At 40.5% G+C, this 21724-nt stretch overlaps 2 protein-coding genes and 5 non-coding genes across 8 annotated transcripts; 1 reads left to right on the forward strand and 6 right to left on the reverse strand.

Annotated features, from left to right (window-relative positions):
- Nucleotides 1–181: 181 nt before the first annotated feature.
- On the reverse strand, nt 182–254 carry trnar-ccu (transfer RNA arginine (anticodon CCU)). Its single transcript has one exon. It is a non-coding gene; the product is annotated as a tRNA-Arg (tRNA).
- Nucleotides 255–563: 309 nt separating this feature from the next.
- On the reverse strand, nt 564–636 carry trnar-ccu (transfer RNA arginine (anticodon CCU)). The gene has a single exon. It is a non-coding gene; the product is annotated as a tRNA-Arg (tRNA).
- A 314-nt stretch (nt 637–950) lies between these two features.
- Nucleotides 951–1023, reverse strand: trnar-ccu (transfer RNA arginine (anticodon CCU)). Its single transcript has one exon. It is a non-coding gene; the product is annotated as a tRNA-Arg (tRNA).
- Nucleotides 1024–1332: 309 nt separating this feature from the next.
- On the reverse strand, nt 1333–1405 carry trnar-ccu (transfer RNA arginine (anticodon CCU)). The gene has a single exon. It is a non-coding gene; the product is annotated as a tRNA-Arg (tRNA).
- A 231-nt stretch (nt 1406–1636) lies between these two features.
- Nucleotides 1637–1709, reverse strand: trnar-ccu (transfer RNA arginine (anticodon CCU)). Its single transcript has one exon. It is a non-coding gene; the product is annotated as a tRNA-Arg (tRNA).
- Nucleotides 1710–2895: 1186 nt separating this feature from the next.
- tfam (transcription factor A, mitochondrial) lies at nt 2896–9124 on the forward strand. Its single transcript, XM_088323280.1, has 7 exons — nt 2896–3154; nt 4868–5001; nt 5072–5142; nt 6570–6719; nt 6787–6882; nt 7201–7257; nt 8409–9124. Exons 1-7 carry the CDS (start codon nt 3066–3068, stop codon nt 8703–8705), a joined length of 894 nt encoding a protein of 297 aa, XP_088179406.1. The 5' UTR covers nt 2896–3065; the 3' UTR covers nt 8706–9124.
- A 2870-nt stretch (nt 9125–11994) lies between these two features.
- Nucleotides 11995–20099, reverse strand: LOC148347592 (DNA-directed RNA polymerase III subunit RPC4). Of its 2 annotated transcripts, XM_088323279.1 has the most exons (8): nt 19509–20099; nt 19207–19253; nt 18100–18254; nt 17916–18031; nt 17772–17850; nt 17473–17693; nt 13629–13781; nt 11995–13554 (listed from the first exon to the last, which is right to left on the reverse strand). In XM_088323279.1, exons 1-8 carry the CDS (start codon nt 19695–19697, stop codon nt 13423–13425), a joined length of 1092 nt encoding a protein of 363 aa, XP_088179405.1. In that variant the 5' UTR covers nt 19698–20099; the 3' UTR covers nt 11995–13422. The 2 variants fall into 2 exon arrangements, with proteins under 2 accessions (XP_088179405.1, XP_088179404.1); XM_088323278.1 differs by having other exon boundaries at nt 17473–17850.
- Between the last annotated feature and the right edge of the window lie 1625 nt (nt 20100–21724).

The raw sequence follows: 21724 nt of genomic DNA on the forward strand, positions 1-21724 counted from the left end.
CATTCGTAGGATTATGATTATTGCCCAATTTCGTTGTCACAATATGTTAACCCATTTTGTAACAATGACAATAAAGGTATATTCTATTCTATTGTATTCTATGAATGACCCTTCCATGGAAACAGGAGACCATCATTTGAAGTATTGCATTTATAATACTTGGCATTACAATGAACGGGTCCACCCCAGATGGGACTTGAACCCACAATCCCTGGCTTAGGAGGCCAGTGCCTTATCCATTAGGCCACTGGGGCAGATTCAGACAGTGAAACAATGTTTTTCTGTGTGAAATCACAAATCTTCTCCTCACTGACTCAAGGAACCAGGAAGGCGACAGAGGTGAAAAGCAGTGAGATACCTCCAGACATCATGAACAAAACGTCATTCGTAGGATTATGATTATTGCCCAATTTCGTTGTCACAATATGTTAACCCATTTTGTAACAATGACAATAAAGGTATATTCTATTCTATTGTATTCTATGAATGACCCTTCCATGGAAACAGGAGACCATCATTTGAAGTATTGCATTTATAATACTTGCCATTACAATGAACGAGTCCACCCCAGATGGGACTTGAACCCACAATCCCTGGCTTAGGAGGCCAGTGCCTTATCCATTAGGCCACTGGGGCAGATTCAGACAGTGAAACAATGTTTTTCTGTGTGAAATCACAAATCTTCTCCTCACTGACTCAAGGAACCAGGAAGGCGACAGAGGTGAAAAGCAGCTGTATCAGTGAGATACCTCCAGACATCATGAACAAAACGTCATTCGTAGGATTATGATTATTGCCCAATTTCGTTGTCACAATATGTTAACCCATTTTGTAACAAGGACAATAAAGGTATATTCTATTCTATTCTATGAATGACCCGTCCATGGAAACAGTAGACCATCAATTTGAAGTATTGCATTTATAATACTTGGCATTACAATGAACGGGCCCACCCCAGATGGGACTTGAACCCACAATCCCTGGCTTAGGAGGCCAGTGCCTTATCCATTAGGCCACTGGGGCAGATTGAGACAGTGAAACAATGTTTTTCTGTGTGAAATCACAAATCTTCTCCTCACTGACTCAAGGAACCAGGAAGGCGACAGAGGTGAAAAGCAGTGAGATACCTCCAGACATCATGAACAAAACGTCATTCGTAGGATTATGATTATTGCCCAATTTCGTTGTCACAATATGTTAACCCATTTTGTAACAATGACAATAAAGGTATATTCTATTCTATTGTATTCTACGAATGACCCTTCCATGGAAACAGTAGACCATCATTTGAAGTATTGCATTTATAATACTTGGCATTACAATGAACGGGTCCACCCCAGATGGGACTCGAACCCACAATCCCTGGCTTAGGAGGCCAGTGCCTTATCCATTAGGCCACTGGGGCAGATTCAGACAGTGAAACAATGTTTTTCTGTGTGAAATCACAAATATTCTCCTCACTGACTCAAGGAACCAAGAAGGCGGCAGAGTTGAAAAGCAGCTGTATCAGTGAGATACTTCCAGACATCATGAACAAAACGTCATCCGTAGGATTATGAATGACCCTTCCATGGAAACAGTAGACCATCATTTGAAGTATTGCATTTATAATACTTGGCATTACAATGAACGGGTCCACCCCAGATGGGACTCGAACCCACAATCCCTGGCTTAGGAGGCCAGTGCCTTATCCATTAGGCCACTGGGGCAGATTCAGACAGTGAAACAATGTTTTTCTGTGTGAAATCACAAATCTTCTCCTCACTGACTAAAGGAACCAGGAAGGCGACAGAGGTGAAAAGCAGCTGTATCAGTGAGATACCTCCAGACATCATAAACAAAACATCAATCATAGGATTATGAATGACCCTTCTATGGAAACAGTCGACCATCATTTCAAATATTTGAAGTATTGCTTTTACAATACTTTGCATTACAATGAAAGGGTCCACCCCAGATGGGACTCGAACCTTTTTTCTTTTACTACAACCTCTGCCCAAATTTTATTAACCTTTTATTTAATTTTGATCATGTTTTTTTAAATTATTATTATTACTATTGTTGTTGTTATTGTTAGTATTGTCTCGCCAGTTTTCCAGCTAAGATGCCCATGCTACACTCATCCACAGGCAGTTATTGTAAAAAAAAAAATCAGGCGAGCATAAAAACCTTCTATTTTTGTGTGTTGTAACTCAGATCAGTCAATATTAGTAGCACTTGCAGTGATTAATTCAGTATGGGACACTACTATAGACAGGGTTGGGTAGGGTTACTTTAACGTGATTACTTTCAATTACTTTTGGATTACCCCAATACCAAATATGCTAATAAAAGACAAAAGAAATTAAATATGAATAAAATGATGACTCACAACACGTGGTAGGCTTTCTCTCCTGGCTTTGAGCTCCTTGATCTCCTGCAAAAGTAACATAAAATGCGACAGAAACAAAATGAAAATAAATCCAAACAGCTTGCCAACATCATTTTTGCCGTTCCATGTATTCTGTTACTCCCCAAACCTGCACATAATGTAGTCATTTTATTCATATTTAGTTTCTTTTGTCTTTTATTAGCATATTTGGTATTGGAGTAATCCAAAAGTCATTGAAAGTAATCCAGTTAAAGTAACCCTACCCAACCCTGACTATAGAGTCTTACCTTTCAAACGAGACCAAAAAAGTCGATATTCTTCAGATGTTTCAAGGACAGCATTCAATTTACTTTGTGTGCGAATTTCACAGGAACGTTAAGGAATTAATTTGTATTAAAAAACACAAATTGGTGGGTTTTATACCAATTTTAAGACATATTTAAAACTATGTTATCTATGACCTGAATCTAGTTCCACCTCCGGTCCAGTTGATGGCGGTCAAAATGGAAGCGGATATTTACCTTGTTTGCTACCCACAATGCACCGCGGGCTAGCTAAGGCGCCTTTTGCTGCAGCCTGCCGACTGGCGTGTGTGCTCAAGTGCTGAAGGTGGTCGCCCGAGTTGTCCTACAAGTGCAAAGGATAATCACTTTTATTTCTTGTTTTTTTTCCCCGTTTTTTATTTCTAGTGGCCATGGCTCCTTTTGGTCTAGTGACGGCCAGTGTCAACCTTGTGGCCAAGTCCGCCTTCAATGTCTTCGGCTGCAGCAGCACTCTTGCAAGGTAGCTAACTTCTGCAGTTCAAGTATGGCTAAGTCTTTTAATACTTCAACTATTAAGTGTGTGCAGGTGTTTTGGGTATGATTTTGCGTATAAATAGACGATTTAGTTTGTGTTTTCGTTTGTCCAAAGTGGCACAAATTCAGTCCAATAAATATTCGTCCTTGTGTTTACCTCGTCCAATGTGGTCCAAAATGACCCCCCAAAAGTCGTCTTTTCGACGTCTTGATAAATACACTCTTTCTGTTTTTTTACTTTAACAAGATGGAGATGGATGTTTTGTTTTAATATATTTTCGAAGTCATTCCAACCATCCATCCATTATCTGTACTGCTTATCCTCAGTAGGGTCACGGGGGTGCTGGAGCCCATCCCAGCTATCTTTGGGCAGTGGGCAGGGGAATCCTTGAACTGGTTGCCAGGCAATTGCAGGGCACACAGGGACAGACAATTCGCTCGCTCATTCACACCTAGGGACAATTTGAACCGGCCAATTAACCTGAAATGCATGTTTTTGGAATGTGGGAGGAAACCCACGCAATGCATATCAAGCAGGTGGTCCACCCTTTGGGCTCAACACCAGCCCCTGCTTGCAGCAATAGCCGACCGGGGATAATGGATGAAGGCCGTACCGTTGCTGTTTTCGCTTGAAAGAACAGATACATTTTGCTCTCTCGGCGGCTGCTTCCATCAATGGTCAACCGAAGATAATGGAGCATGGCCAAAACAGTGCAGTTCATTTTAGCTGTCCACAATGACATGCTTTAGCAGTCTGTAAGGTTTTAACATTTCTTATACTGAAATCTGACTCAGAAGACACTTCCCGTGTCTTGTGTAATCCCTTACAGTTGGAGCATGTTTTAAAGTCTGAGGAATTATTGAGCCAAGCTCCGAATAAAGTCCACCCATTAATTTATTTAGCCGAATCAAAGAGTTGAACAAATCGGATCATTCTACCGTGCCAAAATTACAATCGTTTGCAGAAGACAACAAGGTTTTGGGGTCTCCTCATCTTATCACCCATGCCGATGAAATGTTCACACCCCATGACCAAGCCTCTGGCTGGTTGGTCCGCGCCGTCGTTGATGCAAATTTCCCGACCATGATTGAAGAATGGGAGGGGGGGTGATAGGACGTGCCAGGCACATACTCCCAACACCCCAGGCGAGGTGATAAGTCGTTTTCTGCACAGACTGCAACCAAAGACACATTCCAAAGCAAAGGTGGTCTACGACACCCTTCTCTGGGTTTGCCCTCAAATACTGAAGTCAGATTTTAGAACAAGTATATTTGACTTTACGTAAGATAAAATAGTATATAACTTCAAGTCCAAACCTAAAACAAGGCCCACTGCCTCAGCAGTTGTCGATTGCGGCTGCAACCATGTGTTTCTTTTTGGGTGGGCCCGAAAGGTATGACTCTTGACAAAAATGCCTTCTTCTGATCTACACGTGCAGAAATATAGGATTGGGGGATAATTGTGTGCTGCCCAACCAGGACAGTTCATTTCAGCTTGAGGTAAAGTTATAGCAAAACAAGAGCTACCTGGTCCTACAAATGTACTCTGTCGGTTCCCACAGAATATTTTACATCCCACTATGCACTAAAACAGCGAAGTGGCGAGGGATTACAGTTCAGTGTTTGAGAAAGCTCCAAACATGATCGTCAGTGCAAATAAACAATCATAACAAATAATTTATCGTCTTTGTTTTTGCAGAGTGGTCCATGTTGCATGTCGGAACCCAGTGAGGTTCTTGTCCACTCAAACCAATGACCCGCCCAAGAAGCCTCTCAACGGATATTTCAGATTTGTTTTGCAACAGAAACCGCTCCTTTTCAGGCAAAATCCAGGTCAGGTGGACCTCGGTGACCTCTAACAATGTAGCCACATTTTTTTTAATCATCTTGTCGTTTCCTTTAGATCTCAAACAAGTGGATGCCATCAGAAAAATTGCCCACGAGTGGAGAATGTTGAGCCCAGAGCAGAAACAGGTAATTCCTTTCTATTGTTATGTTGAGGCAGAACCACAAAAACTGGCAATTGTCATTTAGTGCTTACTGCAGTTTTCTACAGTTTTGGTAATAATTACAAATGTTTGCATCCATGATCGATATTTAATTACCATATTTTCCGCACTATAAGGCGCACATAAAATCTGATTTAAAAAAAAAAAAAAGCTGACTATGCGCCTTATAATCCGGTGCGCCTTATATATGGATCAATATTGAATTGCAAGGTCTCGCAACTAAGAGAAGCAGCCACCGACTCCATTTTTCGCGTAGAAGAAGTGCGCTGTGCATACTGGGAACTATTAAACAACGATTCTCTTTTATTTGTGCGTTTGTATAAAGACCCTGAAATGGCTCCTATTAAGAGACACGCTTATAACGCAGAGTTTAAACTCAAGGCGATCAGTCACGCAGTAGAACACGGAGTTTAACATTAATGAATCGATGGTGCGGAAGTGGATGAAGCATGGGGCTGAGCTGTTTACGTTTTACATTTTACACTTATTATGTTATTGCTTTATTGTTATTGTTTTGCACTTGTTGTTTTTGCACATTACGAGTGTCACTATATTGCGATTGCACTAACGTTTAATTTACCATAACAGTATCAGACGGTTTTTTGTGTGTTGACTAAATGGACGAAAAGTAAAATGTTATGCCTTGCTGTTGTTCAAAGATGTTAAAGATGTGTCACGAAAATGCTTTACCTCAGAGAAAATAATAAAACGTCTGTTATTCATTTTGGGAGTGAATGGAGTTGTGGAAAGCTTGTTTGTTATCTATTAATAAAGTTTCACTGACCTATCTGACTGTTTTGTTGACATTCCCTTTAGCGCGGCACCATCTAATGGTTGCATAACGTGACTACAGCCTCTACTGTAGCCAAGTCAAATCACATTTATTTATATAACCCTTAATCACAAAATGTCTCGAAGGACTGCACAGGATTACAATTACAAAATTGCACAATTACCTGATCTTAAACCAGCATGCACTTATAGCGGCTTATAGCGCGGTGCGCCTTATGTATGGAAAAGGTTATAAAATATATCATTCATTGAAGGTGCGCCTTATAACACGGTGCGCCTTATAGTGCGGAAAATACGGTACTATTTAAGCTGTTAAATAAAATAGAGGACCCAAAATGCCTTAATGAGAGAGGGAAATTAATAATACTTTGAGACACATACACAAGTTGGATTATTATATACTGTATGCATTAATTACTACAAAACATGGTCACAAAATAAATATTAATTTGTGGAGCTAATTAGAAACTTTAAAATAGAGGTAAGTCAAAACCCATGGGCAGATTCTTACATAATGATGCAGCCATTCATTTTACACAAATTTTAGTCTTGCATACTGTAATGTTCTGAGTAAAAAAACTTTAAACCTGTTACATGAAGCCTTTTCAAGATGCGTACATGCTGGAGAAAGACAAGTTCATGGTGGAATTTGAGCGCTACAAAGCCCAGTTGAGCCCGGAGCAGATGCAGCAGAAAGTGCTGGAGAGGAGGCAGAGGAGGGCCAAGAGGAAGGCCGCTCTGAGAAAGAAGGTGAGGACATCCGCCATCATGGTTATTCCTTACTACCCTTCTAATAAACTTGTTTGATATCACTCAGGAAGCAAACAGCTTGGGAAAGCCGAAACGTCCACGATCCGCCTTTAACATCTTCATGTCTGAAAACTTTTTGGATGCCAAGGGAGATCAACCTAAGGTTGGGGGAAAATACTACTAATCGTAACTTGTGATAATTTATAGGAAATAACTTGAAGAGCACCAAAAATCGTTTAAAATATTACATTCCATTTCTTATTGGGTTAAGCAATTAGTTTGCAGTAATTGTATTTTTAGACTGCATTGAAAATAGAAAAAAAAATTTCATGTGTTTTGAAACTAAATCAAGTATTTTTGCTTCACAAATAAATCTAAAAATACCCTAAAAAAGATGTAATGATCCCTTCAGAAGGTCCTTATTTTTATAGGTCTAATTTTGCAATTCAATCATAAATAAGTTTTTCTTTTCATCATCAAGGCCAAGATGGTATCTCTGCAGAAGGACTGGCGGAATCTTTTCAGTCATCAGAAGCAGGTAAGCTTCAACAGAAGGGATCTAAAATAGAACTTTGAGTCCATTCCGGGTGTTTCCAACCCGATCTTAATAAGTTGTCCCTTAATATGTAAATATAAATTCTCTTTTGTTACTGTGTATATATTTATGTCTTCAGGTCTGTCTCAGGGAATTAGAATATCTTTGTAGTTATTTTCTTCAGAGCAATCTAAAAAAAACACACAATATTAAACATTCAGGTGTGGGGATTTTTCTAGCTTTAATTTTGAAAATCGTTCGGATTGAAACAAATTATTCTTTACTGCAATCAGTAAACGAATTTGCCCCTTGGTGTTGCTTGTGCTCCACCATAAATCTTTTTTTTTAATTTCTGAAGGATGCTAGAATTTTCTACACTGATAAAAATTTGAATCACGTTGTTACTTTAAGTTCTGATATGAAATCCTAATCCCAAGTAAATGGATTCAATCAACCAGGCCGATTGAAATAGAACGAACAATTTATTAACACAGATGATTAATGATAGAGATAAAAAGGGAGGGGGAGGCGCCAACGCTCGTTCCCAAGAACCAGAAAACATGGTGTTGAATCTGAAACCGTCCTCTTGCCGTTGTTGTGGAGAGATTTGGTCTCGTGCTCCATCTGGTCTCAACGTGTAGCCCACGTGCGGAACTCTAGGCAGCAGTGCTGGCCCGTCATGCGAGGCAGTAGAAGAGAATGAGCTATCGATCAGCTCCTCTTTTTATATGGACCAGGGACGTTTGACTAGATCATGCCTCTTTGGGCGTGGTCTTCGATATGAGACCACCAGGATCGGATGATGGTGTTTGAATTTGCTAAACTTGTTAGAAAGCCAAACAAGTGAGAAATTTGCGTAATGTTCGGTACTTGAGAATGCCCCTTTCCAAACTTCTGAGTTACCTGAAACAAAAAATGTGGGAGTCAATATTGTGCTGGGCTTATTTGCTCTACACTGGATTTGGCATTGTAATGGTTTCTTTTAAAGGCCTCTCCTTGTCTTGCAAGTTCAAAATTCAATGATGTATTCTCTCGTTATATTGAGTGTCTGCTACATTGAAAAACTTATCAGACTATGAATCAGCAACTACTTAAAATCAAAGACTCCTAATTTGGGTGCTCCAATTTTTGAAGGCGTCTGTTGATCATTGCAGGTTTACACGCAGCTGGCTCAGGATGATAAAATTCGCTACAAGAACGAAATGCTGTCCTGGGAAGAGAACATGATTGAAATCGGACGCCAAGACCTGCTCAAAAGCAAGCGGCCAGCAAAACCTAAGAAAACGTTAAGGCCAACCAAAAAGGCTAAGTCCAAAAAAGCCGCGCCAACCAAAAAGGCTAAAGTGAAAAAGACGGCGACGGCTAAGACGGCCGCCGCCAAAGCAAAAACTGTCAAAACCAAAACTGTCGAAACCAAAAGTGTGCCTGCAAAAGCTGTCAAAAAGAGATAAACACCCTCTCTTGAGCACAGCTAGGGTTCCGAGTGTCGTACTACTAGACTTGAGTAAAAATATCCGTGTTCTTGCCATGCTGGCTGCACAAATGTCAAATTTCTCACCGCCAGCTCATTGAAACAGTTTTACATCATGAGCCATCATCGGCAGCAGACAATGGATCTGTTATCAATGTCGCTTTTGGTGCCTTCCCCTGTTTGGGTTACAGCCATGCGACATTTGCTACTTGACTGAAGTTACATCGTTGCCATCAACTCGTTTGAAGGTTACACAGTTGGCTCATTTGAAAACATTTGTAATAAAATGGTTATGGAAAAAAAGTGCTTATAATTGTTTTTCTCATACTACTGTATACGCTAACTTAGTTCTGTAGTCAAGTCATGTTTATTTGTATAGCCCTTAATCTCAAAAGGCTGCACAGATCAAAGTAGTATCTTACTTTTTTTTTTTTAATATTCGTAGGTTGAGAACTCAGATTATCCTAACATGAGCCTCACCTTGAGCGAGATGACGCAATTGTCTGTCATCTTGCTGCTATAAATAACTGAAAAAACAAAAACCCGGTGAAAGACTGGGCAAAAGAAAAATACTTTATGGTCACTTTGAGTCTCCACAGTTTGTAACTTTTTAGTATTTTTTTCCGGTTGCACAGAAAATCGCCACTTATGTTGGTGAAATAAGAACTTGTACTATAGAGGGGGCCTCAAAACTATCATCCTGGGTGCCGCAATTGGCCCCTGGACCACAAGCTTAGAACCACTGCTATAAAATATAATTGTTTTAAGCATAGATGTGAACACTTCCACCGAGGTTGCCGACAGCTGAGTATTCCACAGCCCGGATGGTGAAGACTCTCAAAACTGGATTTCTTCTTGGCTCTTGGAATTACTAGTGAACCTGCATTATTTTTTAGCAGTGCTCCGAGCAGGAACATGTATTTTCACAAAAGAAAATCCATAAAAATCACTCTAATTTCTAACCTGATCAAAGTCTGTTGTGCCTTACATGCGGTCTGTTTACTGTAGTGAGGGACATCAATGAAGAATATGCCCTGGGAATATCTTCCAACATCGTCCAATTCACTGCCACTCTTAGTGTTGTTCAAAATAATAGCAGTGTAATGTGGCTAACCAGAATATCTTTGGTTTTTAGTGTATTTTTTATTGTTACATGTCAGACAAGTTACCATTAGGTGCAGTAGATTCTCAGAAAACAAGACCAAGCAATCATAATAGGCACGCTCAGAAGGCTGTGCAATTGGGCAAATAGTCCAAAGGGGTGTGTTCAAAAACATAGCAGTGTCTGCTGTTGACTGTACAAACTCAAAACTATTTTTTATTATCTCAAAAATATAGGATTTAGCAATCCTAATATTTACTTGCATGACCAAAGTTTTTTATAAGTGCTTCACATCAGTGTGGCATAGTCAACCAACTTGTGGCACCTTTCAGTTGTTATGTCACTCTGATTGCTTACCAGCATTCCACAATTCATGTACATTTCTTGGTTTTGCTTCACAAACAGTATTTTATAAGTTCTTGATTGGATTAGGATCTGGGGATTGGCCATTCCATAACATTAATTCTATTGGTTTGGAATCAAGACTTTGCTTGTCACCTGATGTGTTTGGGGTCATTGTTCAGACCAATCGAGAGTAAGAGAAAAGAGGAGGAAGAGAGAGAGAGAGACATACAGACGGAGAAAGAAATACAAGTACAGCGTTTGTGAGAGGCACCTAGCTTTGGCAACATCAAGTGGACATATTCCGGATTCAATCCCTTAGCGGGACTGAACAGCCAACAATTTTTTGCACCAGTCTTTGGGGCAGTGTCTTGGATGACCCATTTTCATTACATGCATGTTCAACCTGTGCTGGTTTCATCATCCTGAAATCGTCGCCACTTGATCCACACATGTTTTTGTTGTTTTTCTTCCCCAGAATTGATGAACTTAGAGATTGGTTGCCACACTGCTATCCAGTGTACCCTCTAAGCTGCGCACGTGCGCAATTGCGCACTGCTCGCACATTCTCAGCGCACAAAAAAATCTAGCCAGCGCACAAAAATGAGGGCTCAAAATTACTTATTAAGAAACGACTCAAGTCAAAGTTACAGTGCATGAATGTAAAAATACAAGGGTTCCCCTGACGTTGTGTCCTAAATGCGGTATTTTGAAGTCGAGTCGAAGGAGAACGAAGTTGAGTAAAGTTAGTAGAGTTTGTCGAGGAACCGGCGTCTTCGGCTCGGCTCACTAAAAGGTACCGGCTCTTTCGGGTCCTAAACGGCTCTTCGGGTTGTTTTTGCTTTTTTTAATCCCAACATGACCAAATATTATGTAAAATTATGCACAAAATGACTTAAAGGAAGGGGGGAATAGAACAAAAAAAATAGTGAAAAGCTGAGATAAAAAGAAACAAAAGGAAGAGAAAAAAGAAGGAAAAATTTAGAAAAAAGCCAGAAAAAAAAGAAAACGAAATGTAGGAAAAAAGTAAATAGAGAACAAAAAGAAAAAAGTAACAGCTCGGAAAAAATATCAAGTGAATCTTGTTGCCAACATTGTGCTTCCACAAAAAAATGTGATTAAGTCCAGTTCTGTATCTTACAACCGACTAAATAAGCCCCCAAAAATGTTAATATTATGCGACAAAATATATCGGGAAATAAAAAGAAATGGATATCTTGTGAAAGAATTGTAAGAACAAACGACGTTTGTAGGCCTTACAACCTTTGCAATAGTACATGAGCCAATTCATTCTAAAGAGAAAAATAATTTTGCATTGCCGGAAACTCAAAATGTAAACTTGATGTCAAGTTTTGGACATGTTTGATAATTAATTATCTTGCCACACTTGGGATTATGGTTGCTCACTGTTGTTTCAAGCGCTGCTTACCCGACTTTGTGTGAACGCTTAGACCTGTGGAAAATTAGAGGGAATATTGCTGCTATCTTTTTTACACACCCTTTGGAACCCATCACCCAATTTCACCGCCTTCGGAGCGTGCCTATTAAAAGTTCTAAGTCTTTTTTTGGGGGGGAGAATCTACTGCACCTACTGCTAACTTGTGTGGCATATTAAAATACAAAATATACTAATAACCAGGCCTATTCTGATGAGTCACATTGTACTGCTATTATTTTGAACGGCACTGAACATGAAACATTTAGTTTTGAAGTCTATAGGCGTCAGTGGACCTCAATGTCCTAATTGTAAGTTCCGTATAGCAATAGTGATTCTTTGAATGGTTTGTAAGAGTTGAATTGTTTTGCAGACAAAATTCCGGCATCATTGTGTATGACAATTTTTTTTATTAAAAGTACAGGAAGGAAGTGTATTCAAAATGTTTAAAGGACCGAATAATTGACCTCAAAAGAACGACTTAAATGACTAACAGTACAACACATCATAACCAGTGAGTGAGGTCAAGGAATCACCCCAAAATAATCCAAATTGCACAATATTTTGCAATTTCAGTCTTGTACATATACAAAAATGAAGAGCTACATTAAAACTCCTAAAAAAGCACACATCTACTTGCTAGCTGCGATTCTTTACATTGCCGAGGTGCCGTGTGTGCTTACAAATCAGCTCATTGTCTTAGTTCATCGCTAAATGACACTAATGATCTCAATGTGAGAGCATTCCAGTGGGTCTGATACTCTTGCATGCCTGATTTTTTGTGTATGTACATTAAAAAACATAGATCACGCAGGGCATTATCGCCAGCTACTGTTAAGGAGTGTAAATGACCCTCCATTTTTTTCTTCTCAGGACCACTCCTGGGCCCCAACCCACCAGTTGGGAAACCGTTGTGAATTTTGAGAAAAATCAAGTTTTGGGGGTAAAAATATGATTTTTGTTTTTAGCTTGACTTTCGATTTTCCTCATGTTGAGGTTTTTGAAATTTTCCTTGCCATCATGTAGGTTTTAGATCAGGGGATGGTGTCATAAGTATCGTGTAGACCCTTCTATCTACCGAGAGAGCTAACTGTGGTCATTGTGCTTGCTGTTTATGTTCCACCGGATGCTAACGTTCCACCAGATGCTAACGTTAGCATAGCGCTGAATCTCCTGCCCGCTGCTATCAATAAATAGCAGCTTGCACACCCCGACGGAGCTTTTATCGTCGCCGGCGACTTTAATCGGGCATGTTTAAGGACTGTACTTCCCAAATCCATTCAACATGTGGACTGAGCAATTAGAAAAAACACTGGACCGTGTGTACAGAAAGATCAAACATTTAGTTGGATCCGCCCATCTCTGTCTGTCCCTCACCCCCTCATACACTCCCCCTCCGGAGGAAACAAAGCCTATTTACAACAAAGACAGTTAAAACATCTTCTTTGTTCCTTTATCTCTGTTTTCCTTATGCTTACTGTAAAATGTGGAACAGGAGTGCCACGTCCAATTTCGTTGTCACAATATATCCCATGTTGTAACAATGACAATAAAGGTTTATTCTATTCTATAATAGTCTGTGGTTTGCAATAATCTGTGGTTTGTGCAGCCCTTTGAGACTCCTTTTTGATTAAGGGCTATATAAATAAACATGACTTGACTTGGACAAACTAGCCAGTGTGGACTCAGGTGCAACTTCCTGTGTTACAAAATAAAAACAAACCGATAAAAGTCATAAAAAGTACACAACTACAACAGTAAAATACACGATGTAAGACGTTTTTTGGTCATTCCGTCGGCGATGCGAGCTGCTGGCGATCAGGGTTCTTGTTGCCGTGGCGCTTCCAATAACGTTTGGAAATTGGGTGACAGCACCAGTTTATGTTGGACGTTTCCCAACACCGTCATGTTGCCCGTCTTGCCATCGCGCACGTTCACGGACACAAGTTGCTGACCAAAACAAAAGTACGTTTAGTTTTTCAAGGTCCATACCTCTGTTCTTAGTATTTTACACGTTGACTTACCTGGAGAAAGGACAAAGCAGTTCCGCCAGAGATGTCCATGACTACTTCGCCCAACCTCATCTCCACTTTTCCAGACTTTCGTATTTGGAGCTTTCCCAAAAAGCCTTCGGAGAATTCCGACAACTCGTGTGAGCGCTTCAATGGGGGAGACTCCTGGAGACAGGCAAATGTGTTTATTCTCGGTGCATTTTGCAAGTTCAAGTCAAGTCAAATATTTATATAGCCCTTAATCACAAGTGTCTCAAAGGACTGCACAGGATTACAATGACACAATTACCTGATCTTAAACCAACATGCGGGCAAGGAACAACTCAAAACCTCAGCGTGAGGAAAAAGAGAAACCTTGAGAAGGGACCTCACAGGTGGTATCCCCCTTCCAGGATAACCAGGGTGAATTACATTTAGCATTACGTACACAAACATAGTAAACACTAGGTAACATGTTGAAAATTTGTCTGAAAACTGCAAAACAGCAGCGACGCCCCCAGCCTGTAAACTAGTCCAGAAAGTCTATGACGGCCACGATGCAGCTTCCCATCTCTGCCAGCTGGTCCATGCAGGCGTTCACATGCTTCAGGTCAAACGCTGGTCCGCTGACTCATCTCATATCGCCACTAGACAGTGCCAAGGATTCCCATACAGTGCTACCTCGATTCTCGAACTAATCCAGGGGTTGGGAACCTATGGCTCGCAATTCTTACAAATGATTAAAAGAAGCCCATGTGCAATACCAAGCGACTCGCTGGCTATTTTCATGAGTACACATGGCTTAGAAGTCAAGTTAAATTTATACAGTTTATAGTTGGGGTACCGCAACATCCATCCATCCATCCATCCATCCATTATCTGGGCCGCTTATCCTCAGTAGGGTCGCGGGGGTGCTGGAGCCCATCCCAGCTATCTTTGGGCAGTGGGCAGGGGACACCCTGAACTGGTTGCCAGCCAATCGCAGGGCACACAGGGACAGACAATCCGTTCGCTCATTCGCACCTAGGAACAATTTGGACCGGCCAATTAACATGATATGCATGTTTTTGGAATGTGGGAGGAAACCGGAGTGGAAACCCACACAAGCACGGGAAGAACATGCAAACTCCACACAGGGGGTTCGATCCCACGAACTCAGAACTGTGCCGCACACACGCTAACCACTGCGCCGCCGTGCTGCCCCCAGTACTGCAACAACAGACCCTATTTTGCCTGTATATAGCTAAGGAATCCTTTATCTGGAAGCTCATTCAACAATTTAAGTTTACTGTTGAAGGATTTTATACATTTGACTACAAAGGATTTTATACGATTGACTACAAATTACATTTAATGCAAAGGATTTGCACTGAGTAGGCTTTAGTTCAATGACAGTTCAGGATGTTCCAAATGCAAAATATTTTGTCCACTTCTATTGATAACAGGACTCTGACGGAGGACGGAGGGCGTTGTTTTGAGAACAAAGCGCTGTGTTGTGAGAACGGTGGGCGCAAAACAATTCCTTGGCACGCCCATGGGAGGAGCCGAGACGCCATCTTGCAGGAGACGTGGGTTAAGAAGAGAAAGCTAAAGGACTTCAGAAGAAGGCTTCACACAGACACCAACGTCGCTAATTCTGCCGTTTTAGAAGGAGTACACTTAGTTAAATTGTTAAGAAAATTAAATCTGCCCCCGTGTAGAAATGTTTGCTTTTCTGTTCATCTTTTCCCTCAAGAAACGAGCGCGCATAAATTGTTGGGTGAATGTAGGCGGTGTTTAGTTAATGGAGTCAGTTAACTAATTCAAACATATTGGTAAATGGTACATTTTGATAATTAATTTCCAACACTGTTGAGACACTTCGTGATAAAAACAATAAGAGACGCCAGTAAAGCACACATAACCATTTGATTGGGTGTGCGTTAGGTGTGGGCGTAGCTATGCATACAGCTCACTTCTGCCCGCCCACTCGAAGATAAATGCATCAATATCCCCGTTTGCAGTATTTTGTGACATTTTTATAGAAGAACTCTGCTTGCACCTTGTTTTGAAATCATTATTTATGAAAAAAATGAAGGTCAAAACGAGCCTAAACGATCTTAAATGATTGCGGGAGGGTGACGAGTTTAAAGTGGTGTATTTGTTGATATGGTACACAGGCTCTGGCATTATTCTTATTTCATACATTTTTTCAAACCATCCAACCCCGGAAAGTGAAATCAAATGCGCTGAAAAATGGGACTTTGTAGAGCGTTTTTTGCAGTTTGCTGAGATTTGTCTAAATATATGGTGTGGTTGTCTCTCTCCCCCAAAAAATATTTGGTTATTTCCTAATGAAACAAATCGGTATTCATCCCAAAATTTGGAGTTCCGTACATACTCGCACATAAGCCGAAATGAATGAATGTCTATGCTATCTCTTCTTCCTGTTTATTTAGCCGGCGTCGTCCCGATTGTGTTTGAAAATCACCATATCTCATTTTATTGCGATTTAGTGTGTTTTATTGCACTTTTTGCCAAAAATAATGGGTCCCATATATATTTTGTGATAGGTGAAAGGAAAATGAGGAAACAGTGGGGACAACAATGTGGACGAGGAAAATTACTGCGAAATACGAAACTGGTGGACATTGAATTGTTTTATATTTGAATCTTTCATCTTTATTACCTATACCAGTGGTGTCAAACAGGCGGCCCGCGGGCCGGATCAGGCTTGCTAAGGGATTTAATCCGCAATATGTCCACTTGATGTTGCCAAAGCTAGGTGCCTCTCTCTGTACTTGTATTTCTTTCTCTGTCTCTCTCGCTCTCTTCCTCCCCTTTTCGCTTACTCTTAATCGGTCTCTCTATCGCTCTCTCTATCGCTCTTTCTTTGTTCCTCTCTGTCTCTTTCTCAGTGTCTTTTTATCTTCTTTTGCTCTCTCTTCCTTTCTTCCTTTTGACTTTCTCTCTTTTGCTTTCCCTTCTGTCTTTCTCCCCTTCTCTCCGTCTCTCTTTCTACTTTTCTTTGGATTTCTATATTTCTCTTTCTTTTCCCCTCTCTCACTATTTCTCTTTTTATCTCTTTTGCTTTATACATTCTCTCTCTTTCTACCTTTCTATCTTTCTTCGTCCCACCCTCTCTCATTTTCTCTCCCTCTCTTTCTCTTATTTTACTTCTCTCTATTTTTCTTTCTCCCTAATAAACTAGTCTGGCCCCCCCGAGTCCACTTGGTATTGCCAAAGCTAGGTGCCTCTCACAAACGCTGTACTTGTATTTCTTTATTTCTCTCTCTCTCATTCTTTTTCATTCCCTCCCTATTTCTCTCACTCTCTCTCTCTCTTTCTCTGTGTCTTTTTACCTTCTTTTGCTCTCTCTTCCTTTTTTCCCTTTCTCTCTCTTGCTTTACCCTTCTCTCTTTCTACCCTTCTCTCCTCTCTCCTTGTATTTCCCTTTGGATTTCTTTATTTCTCTCTTTCTGTCCCCCTCTCTCACTATTTCTCTTTTCATCTCTTTTATTTTTTACATTCTCTCTCTTTCTCCCTTTCTTTCTTTGTCCCACCCTCTTTCATTTTCTCTCCCTCTTTTTCACTTATTTTACTTTTTCTTTCTCCCTAATCTACTAGTCCGGCCCCCAGGACAATGTTTGTTTATCAACGTTTTATTAATATTTTGGGGATGGTTACTTAGGTACACATTTTATTCTTATTATAGGTATTTTGGAATGCATAGGAACGTATAATAGTAAATTCCATTGCTTTGTATAGGAGAAATTGTTTTGGTACTCGAACCATCAGGGTTTCTGAAAACCGATCCCGAATGAATTTTGGTCGAGTACCAAGGTATTATTGCATTAATGCACCCCATTCGGTCTGAAACCCAGCAGTGTGGACTCACTTGTAACTTTCCCTGCTGTGTTTTTTTCCCCTTGGCGGCTTTTTGCGACGACGGTTGCGGACGGGCATCGGCTTTACGGGCTGGAATGGGCATGCAGTCGGGCAACTGCATGAAGAAAAGTTCGTCCTTGCCGGAAAGGCGAAGAGCTTGTAGCGTCTCAGCCAACGACGGCGGCTCTCCGTTTGCGGCGCTGAAAGCAAGAGGAGGCTTCTCTTGGCTCACTTTCAGGGAAACAAATTCGGTAGGGTTGGAACACATCTCGGTATCATGTCGTGTGCCATTGGGTTTGCTTTTCTCACATGTCGCGCTTGCCTGACCCAAAGGTAACTGGATGGGGTTCAGCTTGGTGTCGTTCTTTAAACCCGGGTCACATATAAACTAGAGACACACATGACAGAAGTAAAAAAACGTGCATTTTTCCCGTTTTTGCTCCATCAACTCACATCATCCCTGTGGAGTCTTCGGAGCAGCTCGTCTTCGTCGTCAGAGTCCGGCGGCTCCTTTTTCAGAGGTTCGCGTTTGGTGGGGACGACGCACATTTGTGGCGTCGAGGACCAACCTGGAAGAGGAAAAGCCGGAGCGTGTCAAGCATGGGGTGTACATCATCAGGAGCTAGAGGTGGTTGACCTGTTTTGGGCCGCGCTTGGGCGGGGCCCTGCTCAAAAATGGAGTGAGACTGGATGGTCTGCGGCTTGTCTTTCTTCCCGCTTCTAGGCTCCCGTCTTCTGCTGTCCTTTACTTTCCGCTCTCTTTTAGGCGCCGCTCGGGTCTCCTCCTTCATTCTGGAACAACGAGGGTGTCAATACGCATGGCAGGGGTGTTAAACAGGCGGCCTGTGGGCCAGATCAGACCCGGTAAGAGAAAAAACATCTGCAGGTTGAAATATGGTGACTTGATGTGGCCAGAGCCAGGTGCCTCTTACAAATGCTGTACTTGTATTTATTTTTCTCTTTTTTCATCCCTTTTTCTCTCACTCCCTGTCTCTCTCTTCTTCACTCTCTGTCTCTCTTTCTTTGTTTCTCTTCCTTTTTTTCCTTTTATCTCTCTCCCCCTTTCTTGCTTTTCCCTTCTCTTTTTATCCCCTTTTCTTTTCTCTCCTCTCTATCTCTTTCTTTTCCCCAATCTCATGTTTTCTCTCTTTTCTCTATTTCTTTGTTTCACCCCCTCTCTTTTTCTCTCTCTCTAATCTACTAGTCCGACTCCTGAGATAATGTTATTGTGTGGCCCCCGAGTTAAAATGAGTTTGACACCCTTGCCTTAACCACTAGGGTCGTAGTGGCACCATTTTCTTATCATGTGTCTTTGGAACGTACAGCCTGGTGGCGCCCATCCCTTCCCTAATGCCCCCAATAAGCAGGTAGGCGCCTTTCATGGCTGACTCCCTATTGTGTGTGTGTGTGTGTGTGTGTGTGTGTGTGTGTGTGTGTGTGTGTGTGTGTGTGTGTGTGTGTGTGTGTGTGTGTGTGTGTGTGTGTGTGTGTGTGTGTGTGAAGCACATTGTAAAGTGCTTTGGAAGGTCTTCATTGACTTGATAAGTGCTATATAATTGCAGACAATTTACCATTTGCAATATAACATGGTGCATTTTTAGATTAAAACGGCTCTACCGCACAGAATTCTGGGATATGATGTCCAAAGTCAAATGTTTGTGATATGTACACATCTAGTGAGCATTTTTGGTTTGATTGTGGTTCGCGCAGCGTTCCAGCAGAGATTTGAAGGATGTTCTCTTACTCATCTTTGATTTTCCTTACAACGTTGACGTTTGGCTCGAAGGTTTTCTGGGAGAAACGAAAACAATCCAAATAAATTTCCATGCATTAATAAGCACGTATACAAGCATTGTTTTCCAGTACATTTTAAATTTCTAGTAAATAAATTGATAAGAAGCGTGCTTGTTCATTCATCACACTAGAATTAACACAGTGAGGTAAATAAAAACAGGAAAATTACAATTACAAAAAAAACGAGTCATGCAAAAAAAAAAAAAAAAAGTTAATGATGAGCAGAGCTGAAGTATTATTTGCAAAGATCACCTTGTTTTTCTTCGGGAACCCTCCGAGTGTCAGATCCCGATTGCGGAGCGATGTCAGTCTTCGAGCGGCGAGCGGGGAAGGAAGGCTGCCGAGACCGAAACCGAGACCTTTGGGTCCGGATCTGCTGGCAGGATCAAGACTAGAACCGCTCGAGCAACAAGGAGCATCCTCTAATTTCTCTCTTTCCATACCTTAAACTATTTACAAAGATCTCATTCTAACGTCCCTTTGTTTTGTCCAACGACAGAATAAATAAAAATGGATCTTGTTTTGAAAGCAAATGCACGATATAGGGATAATGGATTTGAACTTTTTATGTCTTTGTATCAAACGTGCAACATGTAACTTGAATGCAAGCATAATGAGAATAACTCAAATAAACAAAAATGACGATCAGTAAGTGCGTAGCGAAGAGGTTCTATCTTCCGTTTGCAGATATTTTTAGCGAAAGCTTAGCCTTTGATGAAGGACTTTTGCATCTTGGAAGTGCTATGAAGAATAATCCCACTCTTTTAGTCCCGACGCACATCTTCACCCTGCTTGTTTTTGTTTAGCTAGCTGCTAGCTAGACGTATGACGTTGTTGTGACAATACCTCGCTACGGCCTCTAGAGGGCGGCATTTTGAAAAGTCGTGTAGCTGCTAGCTAGCTTGTCGTGCCCGTTTCCTGTCGCTAGAAGGCGACAATCACGTTGGTAGGGTTACTTTAATTTGATTACTTTCAATTACTTTTGGATTACTCCAATACCAAATATGCTGATAAAAGACAAAAGAAGCTAAATATGAATACAATTACTAAATTTTGTGCAGGGTTGGGGAGTAACGGAATACATGGAACGGCAAAAATGATGTTGGCAAGCTGTTTGGATTTATTTTCATTTTGTTTCTGTCGCATTTTATGTTCGTTTTGCCGGAGATCAGAGAGATCAAAGCCAGGAGAGAAAGCTTACCACGTGTTGTGAGTCATCATTTTATTCATATTTAGTTTATTTTGTCTTTTATTAGCATATTTGGTATTGGAGTAATCCAAAAGTAATTGAAAGTAATCCAGTTAAAGTAACCCAACCCTGCACGTTGGATACACGCATTTTTTAAGATTAACAAATTGAGGCTGAGACTAAGTAATATGACATTTTGAACGGCTGTACTTGTGATAACTCAATCCTACTGTTAAAATAAGCTCATCTAAGAGTTAACGGTATCTTTTGCTAATTTGGAAGAAATCGTTTCGAACACAAAATGTTTCATTTCCATACTTATCAACCTGTACGTTTTTGCCATACAAAGTATGTTTATTATGCATTTTAAGACGTGTACGACGTACAAGAAAATCTGTACGGAAAAACGTAAATTTGTCAATTATGGGTACCATAAAATAATATACACCGACTATCATGAAACGGCAAATCAATCAGGTAAAACGAGTTCGCCGCGGTAGCCTCTATCTCAGTATCGTTTTTTTTTTGGTTGCAAACGAAGCAAGCGGTTTGATGCTACAGTGCGCATGCGTCTACCCCCTGGGGATTTCCCATCATGCATCATTTCGTGGTAGTTGTGTAGTGAAAGGAAGTCTGTCTCTTTTTAGAGAACCGTCTTTTTCGGCTTGACTCATTAAAGATGGACGGCTCTCAAACGGCTCACTTGCTTTGATGCATTATATTACAAATGATGATGTTGTATAAAGAAGTTAAGAAAAAAAGGAAGTATGAAAGGAGAAAATGAAAAAAGACAGGTTTAATCAGTATAATACCAACTATAATTTAATGCAGAAAATGAATTCATAATTTGAATAAGAAAATTCTACTTAATTATACATGCATGTATTTTTCCTTCTACAGTGAACGTCCAAGATACTTAATCTTTGAACTTTTTATAATAAACCTCCTTCATGTTTAGCAACTCAGTATCTCACAACAAAATGTTAATTAACAATTAATATATATGATATAAGGAAACACATGTACAATATAACATGTTAAACTACATAAATAAACATGTTTTTTTTTAAAATGGTGTAAGATTATTTTGTATTTTGTAAGGGGAAATACGACAGTTTGTAAGGGCATGGAGCCCTGGAGATTGACAGGTATGCATTTCACCAGGTAAAATGCCGCCTGTTTTACAGAAGTGTTATTATAACATTTAAAAACGAGAAACAATGTATTATTTGCTTAACCTCCGGTAAATCAAATACTCGAGGTAACTGAACAAGTCTAT

This window comes from Urocampus carinirostris, chromosome 19, assembly GCF_059441175.1.
Source record: "Urocampus carinirostris isolate Australia breed hairy pipefish chromosome 19, RoL_Ucar_1.0, whole genome shotgun sequence".
NCBI lineage: Eukaryota > Metazoa > Chordata > Actinopteri > Syngnathiformes > Syngnathidae > Urocampus > Urocampus carinirostris.

What these genes read in the sequence shown, in the direction of transcription:
- tfam (XM_088323280.1), top strand. Translation starts at nt 3,066, where the DNA reads ATGGCTCCTTTTGGTCTAGTGACGGCCAGTGTCAACCTTGTGGCCAAG. An exon ending in TGAGCCCAGAGCAGAAACAG is followed by an intron (nt 5,143 to 6,569) that starts GTAATTCCTTTC and finishes TGTTACATGAAG; the next exon opens with CCTTTTCAAGATGCGTACAT. An exon ending in CCAAGGGAGATCAACCTAAG is followed by an intron (nt 6,883 to 7,200) that starts GTTGGGGGAAAA and finishes TTCATCATCAAG; the next exon opens with GCCAAGATGGTATCTCTGCA.
- LOC148347592 (XM_088323278.1), bottom strand. Translation starts at nt 19,697, where the DNA reads ATGGAAAGAGAGAAATTAGAGGATGCTCCTTGTTGCTCGAGCGGTTCT. An exon ending in CCAAGCGCGGCCCAAAACAG is followed by an intron (nt 18,032 to 18,099) that starts GTCAACCACCTC and finishes TTCCTCTTCCAG; the next exon opens with GTTGGTCCTCGACGCCACAA. An exon ending in CTGCTTTGTCCTTTCTCCAG is followed by an intron (nt 13,555 to 13,628) that starts GTAAGTCAACGT and finishes TGTTTTGGTCAG; the next exon opens with CAACTTGTGTCCGTGAACGT.